Genomic DNA, 10,879 nt, shown 5'->3' on the forward strand with positions numbered 1-10,879 from the left:
ATTTTAAGGCCACGCAGATTCTTGCACTCGTTGACACAGATGCATGTTGCATTCATTGTCGTCTGCCATCTGCATGGGTTGAAGTCCTTTGGTCCATCCTATTGGGGATCTCATTCTCCCTCCTCTCTTGGGATCACCTGAGAATGTATTTCTTAAATTTCCCAATTTGTCAAAAACTGACACTGTTGGATTGTAGGACAGGTCAGCCACCATCCCAAAGCATCAGTTTTTGATTTGATTTGATTAAGAATGAGGCTCTAAAATTACTCTTTTTTTTGTTACAAGTACAACCTTTAAACAATACAACGTCACCACAGAAACATATTACCATGACTGTTTTATTTTGTATTTGAGCAATAATTTCTGACCATTTGTTTTTCCTTTGGCACCCAGAAGGTTTTGCCCCTCTGTCCTGAGTCTACAGGATGCCTTTTTTTCATTGTTGCCAAAAATGTGTTTCAATATTAAAGTTATGCATCTCATATATCACCAGATACTTTTTGTGTAAATTCATGGCTTGTTTCTCTGCTGAAACTGCTTTGCAGAGCTTTACAGAGTTGCATACATAATAGTAATAATTTTGTTTTTTCATGGTTTATTCATAGTTCTATCCTACATGTATCTCATTGAAACAAGTGAAAATTATACAGAAAACAGAGAAAAGTTCATGCAAACAAATGTGCCACATTTGACAGCCTTACAGTTCTTTTTGGGTGATTGCACTTATTGATATTCTATTAATGTGATCTGTGTCACAATCTAATGCTGCAGTGGATTTCTTTGTGTTTTAGTGGTTGGATTTGCTTTACTGTTTTGCTTGCAGAGGTGCACTGGGAGGCTGGGCAGAGTTTGCGGAGTTTGCAGAGTTTGCAGAGTTTGCGTCTCTGGAGTGATTATACACATGCACCTGCAGCAGGTTGGCAATCAGTGTCTGCTTTTAAGCCCTGATCCCCACGTTACCTGTTGCCAGATGATTTCATTAACCATATGTATATGGACATTGACAGTGACTCCTAGATTGTCTCTGGTGTTTTCATGGTTTCCAGTGCAAGATCTAACTTTGCTTTGCCTTCCAGTGATCGCCTGTGTGGCATTCTACAAGTGACTCCGCTTCAACCAGTCTCCACGCAATGTAACAATTTGGTTCAAAAGATTTCACTCAAGCCTTTAAAAATGTTGTTGCAATAGAAATTCTTGTCATAACTCCCTTGTGTTAAGGGAGTCACAGATTTACAGTTACAAACTTTAAAAATTAAATGACTTCTGTCTTAAGGTTACTAATTTGTACGTAATTGCACTATTTGATATTCTAATTATGTGGTTCGATCCAAAATATTTTCCTCAAACCTTTAAAAACTGTTTCAATAGAATTCGCTATCATACCTCCCTTAATAAAGCCATTAATTTAAGGTTTCAAACTGACCAAAATTCATGACAGAATTATGGTTGTACTTACTGTAAAAAATAAATGATTTACAAAACTAAAAGTCCTATGTCTGGTGTTCTTCCTTGAATTGTTACTTCAGAGTAACACACAATATTCCTCACATGGCAGTAGAAGGAGTTAACAGGTAATCATTACCAAGTGCAATGCTATGCTGCCTTTTTGAAGCATGAGTAATGTTAGATTTCTAAACTAATTAAACCACTTCAGAGTATTCTGAAAACAAACTAACGTTATAACTGCCCAGTCATTTGAAAGACACTTTTGTTAACTATAGCCATAAAGACAAAACTGGAGTTAACTTACAAGCTAGGTTTACCAACAAACTACATAGCTCAACTGCAACATCATAAGATGATATGCGCTATTGAAAATATTACTGTTACCACCGGCATCTTAGCCTTGTGGTTAAAAAATAAAATGAAACATATATCAAGCAGGGGTCCTTATTTGTCCAAAGCATCCAATTCTGCTTTGGTCTTAAGCCTTACAATCCTGCAATTTTCCTAAATAGTCAATGCAAATGACAGTCAGTATAATTTTCAAGTCATCGGCTGTTTTTCAACAAACCTCCCAAAGATAACCGTATTTATTTATTTATTTTTTTCAAAAATAAAAAACTCAAAATGCACTGTTCCAAATTATTATGCACGACAGAATTTCAAAACATTTATCGGTTGTAAAGAACTGAACATTGTAATTTGTTGAATTTGCAGCATTAGGATTTCATATTTACTGAAAGTTCAATCAAAAACATCTTAACAGGCCAAGTTACATGTTAACATAGGACCACTTCTTTGATATCTCCTTCACAGTTCTTGCATCCATTGAGCTTGTGAAGTTTTGTAGAGTTTCTGTTTCAGAATAGCCTCCCAGAGTGGCTGTTTTGATGCAAACTGCCTTCTACCACAGAGGTTTTACTTTAGGATGCTCCAAAGGTTCTCAATAGGGTTGAGGTCAGGGGAGGATGGGGGGGCCACACTGTGAGTTTCTGTCCTTTTATGCCCATAGCAGCCAGTGACACAGAGGTATTCTTTGTAGCATGAGATAGTGCATTGTCAGGCATAAAGATGATTTTGCTATGGAAGGCACGGTTCTTCTTTTAGTAACATTGAAGAAAGTGGTCAGTCAGAAACTCTATGTACTTTACCGAGGTCATTTTCACACCCTCAGGGACCTTAAAGCGGCCTACCAGCTGTCTCCCGATGATTCTGGCCCAAAACATGACTCCTCCACCTCCTTGCTGATGCTGCAGCCTTGTTGGGACATGATGGCCATCCACCAATCATCCACTACTCCATCCAACTGGATCATCCAGGGTTGCACAGCACGGCATCAGTAAACAAGACTGTTTGAAAATTAGTCTTCATCTATTTCAGGGCCCACTGCAACAGTTTCTGCTTGTGAGCATTGGTTAGGGGTGGTCACATGGTAGGTTTATGCACAACTGCAAGCCTCTTGAGGATCCTACACTTTGAGGTTTGCAGGACTCCAGAGGCACCAGCAGTTTCAAATACCTGTTTGCTGCTTTATAGCGGCATTTTAGCAGCTGCTTTCTTGAGTCGATGAATTTGTCTGGAATTAACCCGTCTGTGTTCTGAATCAGCCACAAATCTCTTCACAGTATGATGATCACGCTTACGTTTTCGTGAAATATCTAAAGTTTTCATACCTTGTCCAAGGCGTTGCACTATTTGACGCTTATATGGACCCATATTGCTTGAAACCTGTGGCCTGTTTAATAATGTGGAACATCCTTCTTAAGTATTTTTCCTTTATTTGGGCTCACCTGGCAAACTAATTATCACAGCACAGGTGTCTGAGACTGATTTTAGTGATCCAAAGAGCCCTGAGACACAATACCATCCATGAGTTTAACTGAAAATCAAAAGAATAACTTAAACACCTAAAAAAACACTGTAATCCAATTTGCATAATAATTTGGAATGCCGTATAGTTCCATTACTACAACTTTAATAATTCTCCTCTCAAAGTGCCATAAGGTTCTATGTTGTTATTGTCATGTGCTGCATTTACAGTAGATCCTGAAACTAAGAGGACTGATTGGCTAGTTTGACCTCTCAGCAGGTGTGTCTATGTGGGCAGACACCTTATTAAACAGTGAGGAGAGAGAGCACAGACACTGTTAGGGAGTTACCTCTCACAGGAACAACACATTTTCTAACCATGATGGATAATGTCTCTGAAATAAGAATGTTTTTTCTTTCAGGGTTAAATGAAACAAATAACCACAGATTTACTCTCGTCCTTCTCACTTTACTGTGTTACTGTGTGATTTTGATGGTAAATGTTTCTGTTATTGTCACCATCATCATGGATAAAAACCTGCATGAACCAATGTATATTTTGGTATGTGCTTTTTGCATGAATGGACTTTATGGGACAACAGGTTTCTACCCTAAGCTTCTCTGGGATCTGCTTTCTCCTGTTCATGTCATCTCTTATTCTGGATGCCTTGTTCAGGCTCAAGTAGGTGGCTCATATGGCGCCAGTGAGCTGTCTATTCTTGCAGTCATGGCATATGACAGATATGTGGCTATATGTCGACCACTGGAGTACCACTCTGTCATGTCAAAGCAAAGACTCATTATGTTAATATGTTACTCTTGGATGACACCTTTTTGTGTCATGGGCATAAATGTTTTTCTAACATCTAGATTAAAGTTGTGCAGCCCAAATATTGCCAAATTGCTTTGTTTGAATTGGATGATTGTTAAACTTGCTTGTTTCCCAGCACAAACAAGAGTGAATGGCATAGTTGTATACATGAATATCATCATTTATTTAATTCATGCTTTATTCATCATTCTATCTTACATGAATCTCATTAAAGCATGTACAAATTCTATAGAAAACCGGGCAAAGTTCATGCAAACATGTGTGCCACAGTTAAGCTCCTTACTCATTTTTCTTGTAACAATGCTTTTTGAAATAATGATGATGCATTTTGATTCAAAAGATCTCCCTCAAGCCTATAAAAACTTTGTTGCAATTGAAACCATTGTCATATCTCCCTTAATAAATCCAATCATTTACGGTTTCAAATTGACCAAAATTCGAAAGAAACTTATGGTTGTACTTACTTTAAAATATAAATGACTTCAGTCTTATATACAGTATTAACTCAAAGTCCTACGTGTGATGTTCCTTCTTAAATTTGCTCTGTTTAACGAGTAGTTTGCTGTGGCTCTTGGAGTTACATGTGACATCCTCAAGGTTTTTTGCACATTTCGCAAATGTGAGCTTGTTAATCCTTGAATGTCTTTTTAGCTGAAAGTTTCCATTTCATTCAACAGTTTATTTATGTATTTTTTCAGGAATTTAGATTTAGGGTGCTGCATCATATGAATTGCTATTTCATTTGGTAACACTATTTATGATAATGATAAGTAGGTGTTGTGCTCTTTATTAGGTTCATTTTGAATATCTACATTCTTCATTGGATCATCAACTAATAAGGATGCTGACTTTATCAAAGGACATTAAACTATATACCCTTATTCTTTTATCATGATGTCATGTATGTAGCAAATGCAGTTTCAAGACATTTCTTTCCATTTTAAATAGTATTTTAAAGCAAAAAGTCATCTTAATACAGTTTGATACTATTAAGAAATGGGCTACTTAGCAAGCTAGCTACAAAAGAAATCTGTCAATGGCAACATACCAGCTGAATTGGCTGTAAATTGCCGATCAATAGCTAGAAGTGAGCACCCCGTGTGTATTTTCTGTCCATCTGTAATTAAGCATTGTTTCAAATATTATTCATACTTCTCAGTGGTAAACCTGCATTTGAGTTACATAAGCTAGTCTGGACGTGATGTCATGACCTTGGCTCATTATAGAACATGCTAATGCCGACTCACTATACTTCCACCTATGAACATCCAAGTCTTTGCTTTGGGACAGACTGTTAGATAAGCATGTATGTATGCTGTTTCCACTGATAATTGACAAAGATATACCAATACCATTGTTAACCAGATACTGATTATATTAGTAGTTAGCAAGCTAGGTAGCTAAATTTGGTTGGGAACATTGCCTCTAGTTGAGTCACATATGGAAGACAGCAAACTTGATATAATTTCAGTGAATGAGAGCAGAGAGGTAAAATGAGGTGCGGCCAGTAGTGATGACCAGCAACTGTTACTGTAGACAGCATTGCTGTTCCCAAATTATAATATGAAAAGCCATTAATAATTCAGCTGCATAAAATAATAAACACAAAACAATATAATACAATATGTTTTAATCATTTTTCAAAGGATCTATTTGTAAGATAAGTAGATTTTTCAGCTTCATTCATTGCAAGATATATATATAGAATACGCTGGGATGCATCATCAGTGATGTTCCTGGGGTCATTGGGGTTTCAGGCCTTTCAACGTCAGTCCTCCTAGTCCAGGTGACCCATCTAGTGTTGATCAAGTCCCAAATTGCATAACAGCAATCCAGGGCCTCGCCCTCTTTATCCAAAGTCACCAAATGTCTTCAGCTTCAGTGAGGGAACGTAAGGCCTCCCTTTTCGCAGCTTTGTTAACTCCAAGTAATGCCAGAGCTTTACAGGTTGACTGCCCAGCAAACCCCTGGCAGCCCACCTCAATTGGCTTGCACAGAGTCCACCAGCCTTGTCTTATGTGCTGCTCCACCAGCTCCTGGTATTTGGCAAGCTTCCTCTCCTGAGCCTCCTCCATGTGTTCTCCCCAGGTCACAGTCACCTCCCACATAGTCACCTGCTTAGTGGGGTCTAAGAAGATCATTACATCCAGGTGGAAGCACATGTGCATGATGTGATCAAGCAACTTGAGTTGTTTTCCAACATCCACTCTCAACTGCCAGACTGGGGCTGTGGACATTCAGCCATGTCTTGTCTTGGGCAGGAGTGGAGCTTCTCTCCAACCATGAAGAAAGTGATGGTTTTCTTCCTTGGGTGCTGTTTATTGGACTGAATGGCTGTTTATGCAACTGACTTAAACTCCTGGTCATCCTCCGCAGCACACAGGGGGCATGAAGGTGTGTCAGTCTTGCCCACAGTGTTAAGTTTTGCAGGAATTGGTAAGGTGTCGTGCTTAGATCAAAAATCTCATGCGATAGATGTCAGTCTGCCAGAGATCCAATCAAGTGACCTTCTGCCCCATTGTGTTGTCCCACCTTGTCCAGGCTCTTTGTTGATGGAGTCCCCCCATCTTGATGACTCCAGCACGCACTTCTTCCCAGAAGAGATGTTGATGCACTACTGTCTCAACAAGGGTCTTCTGTCTTAGCTGTGCCTCCGCCACTTGCAACTCTCTGGCAGAACTCCACTGTCTACCTGTCCGAACCTTCTCAAGTCCTTTTAAGATCCACTTACTGCCAGGAACTGATGAATTTGCGACAGTCAGACCATCCATATAGGCTCTAATTGGTGGCCACCTCACACCAGTCTTTGTCAGCAATCTTCAACACTCCAACCCCACGGACTAAACCACCATATCCATGCCTAGTCGAAAAGGATGTCCGAGATGGTGCAGCTAGTTGTGATTCCCTTTTCAAGCTTGTGCCATTCTGATGTTTAATACTCAGAAGTAACTCCCATCTGGAGGTTGTTGTAGTAATCCAGAATGAGGTTGTTGATCTTGCTGTGAACATAGTGTGTACGGTGTGCCTTGAAATTCTGTCCATTTAAATAAATAGCAGAACTGGTGACAGGGCAGCCCTGCTGGAGTCCAACAAGCACTGGGAACTGGTGTGACTTACTGCCAGCAATGCGAACCAAGTTCCTGCTCCGTTTCTACAGGGAACATACAGCCCTTAGCAGAGGGCCTCCTACCCCGTACTCCCGGAGCACCTCCCACAGAATGCCGCGAGGGACATGGTCGAATGCTTTCTCCAAGTCCACAAAACACGTGTGGACTGGTTGGGTAAACTCCCATGAACCCTCAAGCACCCTGTGAAGGGTATAGAGCTGGTCCAGTGTTCCACGGCCAGGACGAAAACCACATTGTTCCTCCTGAATCTGAGGTTCGACTATAAGCCGAAATCTCCTCTCCAGTACCCTGGAGTAGACTTTCCTGGGGAGGCTGAGGAGTGTGATCCCCGATAGTTGGAACGCACCCTCCGGTCCCCCTTTTTGAAAAGAGAGACCACCATCCCGGTCTGCCAGTCCAGAGGCACTGTCCCCGACTGCCACGCGATGCTGCAGAGACGTGTCAGCCAAGACAGCCCCACAACATCCAGAGACTTGAGGTACTCAGGGCGGATCTCATCCACCCCCGGTGCTTTGCCACCGAGGAGCTTTCCAACTACCTCAGTGACCTCGGCTTGGGTGATGAATGAATCCACCTCTGAGTCCCCAGCCCCTGCTTCCTCTATGGAAGGTGTGTCAGTGGGATTGAGGAGATCCTCGAAGCATTCCTTCCACCACCTGACAATGTCCACAATCAAGGTCAACAGCTCCCCACCTTCACTGTAAACAGGTGGAGGACGGCTTCCCCCTCCTGAGGTGCGGATGGCCTCCCCGAACTTTTCCCAGACCCGAGTTTTTGCTTCCATGACCGCCCGTACTGCCACATACTTGGCCTGCCGGTACCCGTCAGCTGCCTCACGAGTCCCACGGGCCAACCAGGCTTGATAGGACTTCTTCAGCTTGACAGCATCCCTTACTTCCGGAGTCCATCACTGGGCTCGGGGGTTGCCACTACGAGAGGCACCGGAGACCTTACAGCCACAGCTCCGGACAGCCACATCAACAATGGAAGTGGAGAACATGGTCCATTCGGACTCAATGTCCCCAGCCTCCCTCGGGATCTGGTCAAGGCTCTCCCAGAGGTGGGAGTTAAAGACCTCCCTGACAGAGGGTTCCGCCAGACGTTCCCAGCAGACCCTGACAATGTGTTTGGGTCTCCCAGGACTGTACAGCTTCCTCCCCTGCCGACTCACCACCAGGTGGTGATCAGTTGACAGCTCAGCCCTTCTCTTCACCCAAGTGTCCAAGACATATGGCCGGAGGTCAGATGACACAACTACAGAGTCGATCATTGACCTCCGGCCAAGGGCATCCTGGTGCCATTTGCACATATGGACACCCTTATGCTTGAACATGGTAGTTGCTATGGACAATTGTGACTAGCACAGAGGATCAATAACAAAACGCCACTCAGGTTCAGATCGGGGAGGCCGCTCCTCCCAATCACACCCCTCCAGGTAACATTGTTGCTGTCCATGTGAGCGTTGAAGTCCCCCAGTAGAAAGACGGAGTCCCCAGTTGGGGCACTTTCCAGTACCCCTCCCAGGGCCACCAAGAAGGCCAGGTACTCTACACTGCTGTTTGGCCCGTAAGCTGAAACAACAGTGAGAGACCTATCCCTGACTCAAAGGTGCAGGGAGGCGACACCCTCTTTCACCGGGGTGAACTCCAACACATGGCGGCTGAGCCAAGGAGCTATAAGCAAGCCCACACCAGCTCGTCGCCTCTCCCCGCGGGCAACTCCAGAATAGAATAGCGTCCAGCCTCTCTCAAGGAGTTCGGTTCCAGAACCCAGACTGTGCGTAGAGGAGAGCCCGATTATCTCTAGCCAGTACCGCTCAATCTCTTGCACCAGCTCAGGCTGTGAGTTGACATTCCATGTCCCCATGGCTAGAGTCACCATACGGGGACAAATCACACCGCACCCGCCCCTTCTGAACCCTCCTGCGAGTGGTGAGCTCACTGGAGGGCAGGCCCACGTCACTCCTTTGGGCTGCGCCCGGCCGGGTCCCGTGGGCAAAGACCCGGCCACCAGATGCTCGCCTGTGAGCCCCAACCCCAGGCCTGGCTCCAGGGTGGGGCCCCGGTAACGCCAATCCGGGCAACGTAAGCGTCCTTGATTGATTGTCTGTCATTAGGGGCTTTTGAACCGATCTTAGTCTGACCTGTCACCTAGGACCTGTTTGCCTTGGGAGACCCTACCAGGGGCATTAAACCCCGGACAACATAGCTCCTAGGATCATTCAGGTGCTCAAACTCCTCCACCACGATCAGGTGCCGGTTCAAGGTGGATGTTGCTGCAATTCCTTTTTTTCAATTTGAATCTCTGCAGTGCACGATAAGAGACATGTATTAGACAAATAACAGCAACATTTAGACTGGCCACACAACAGGCCGATCCAAAATATATTTGTAAAATTGTAAATTGGAGCAAAGACCTAGTTTATTGTTGGTGCCTTCACAGCATAAATAGCCTACAGTGTGCCAAAGAAAGGGTTACTTTTTCCAATGATGAAAATTATACATTTGAACATTGTTGGAGAATTCTGCTCTACAAGTGCCATTCTGTATTGTTATTTTCATGTGCTGATTTTACAGTAGGTTGCAACACCCTGAAAAAAAGAGATTTGATTGGATGGTTGGATCTCTAAGTGTGTGTGTCGATGAAGTCAGACAAGATATTAACAAGTGATGAGAGAGAACAGACACTGTTAGTGACAGAGTTACCCTTCAGGGGAACAACATGTTTTCTAAGCATGATGGATAATGTTTCTCACATAACAATGTTTTTTCTTTCAGGTTTAGATGAGACAAATAACCACAGATTTACTCTCTTCTTTCTTACTTTACTGTGTTACTGTGTGATTTTGCTGGTAAATATTTCTGTTATTCTGACCATCATCTTTGATATGAATCTACATGAACCAATGTATATTTATCTATGTACTTTTTGCATGAATGGACTTTATGGGACAGCAGGTTTCTACCCGAAGTTTCTCTGGGATCTGCTTTCTCCTGTTCATGTCATCTCTTATTCTGGATGCCTCGTTCAGGTTCAAGTAATTTCCTCATTTGCCTTAAGTGATCTGTCTATACTTTCAGTCATGGCATATGACAGATATGTGGCTATATGTCGACCACTGGAGTACCACTCTGTCATGTCGAGACAAAGAATCATTTTGTTAGTGTGTTACTCTTGGATGACACCTTTTTGCATGATTGGTATAAGTACATTTCTAACATCTAGATTAAAGTTATGTAGCACATATATCCACAAGTTCTTCTGTGTGAATTGGATGATTGTTAAACTTGCTTGTTCCTTTGCACAAACAACAGTTAATGGCATAGTTGTATACATAAACATTGTTGTTTATTTAATTCATGGTTTATTCATATTTACATCGTACATATATCTCATAAAAACATGTGCAAATTCTATAGAAAACAGGGCAAAGTTCATGCAAACATGTGTGCCACATTTAACCTCATTACTCATTTTTATTATAACTCTGCTTTTTGAAATAATGATTATGCACTTTGATCCAAACAATTTCCCTCAAACATTTAAAAACTTTGTTGCAATTGGAAGTTTTGTCATACCTCCCTTAATAAATCCATTAATTCATGGTTTTAAATTGACCAAAATTCGAAACAGAATTCTGGTTGTTCTTACTTTAAAAAATACATGA

The 10,879-nt window shown here is 42.3% G+C and overlaps 2 protein-coding genes across 2 annotated transcripts; both read left to right on the plus strand.

Moving 5' to 3' along the window:
* Positions 1–3,631: 3,631 nt before the first annotated feature.
* Positions 3,632–4,564, plus strand: LOC119026302 (olfactory receptor 142-like). Its single transcript, XM_037110567.1, has one exon. It carries the CDS (start codon positions 3,632–3,634, stop codon positions 4,562–4,564), a length of 933 nt encoding a protein of 310 aa, XP_036966462.1.
* A 5,382-nt stretch (positions 4,565–9,946) lies between these two features.
* Positions 9,947–10,879, plus strand: LOC119026115 (olfactory receptor 142-like). Its single transcript, XM_037110234.1, has one exon. The coding sequence runs from the start codon at positions 9,947–9,949 to the stop codon at positions 10,877–10,879; it is 933 nt and encodes a 310-aa protein (XP_036966129.1).

The sequence above is a fragment of the Acanthopagrus latus genome, chromosome 9 (assembly GCF_904848185.1).
Source record: "Acanthopagrus latus isolate v.2019 chromosome 9, fAcaLat1.1, whole genome shotgun sequence".
In the NCBI taxonomy this organism is placed as follows: Eukaryota; Metazoa; Chordata; class Actinopteri; order Spariformes; family Sparidae; genus Acanthopagrus; species Acanthopagrus latus.

What these genes read in the sequence shown, in the direction of transcription:
- LOC119026302 (XM_037110567.1), top strand. Translation starts at nt 3,632, where the DNA reads ATGATGGATAATGTCTCTGAAATAAGAATGTTTTTTCTTTCAGGGTTA.
- LOC119026115 (XM_037110234.1), top strand. Translation starts at nt 9,947, where the DNA reads ATGATGGATAATGTTTCTCACATAACAATGTTTTTTCTTTCAGGTTTA.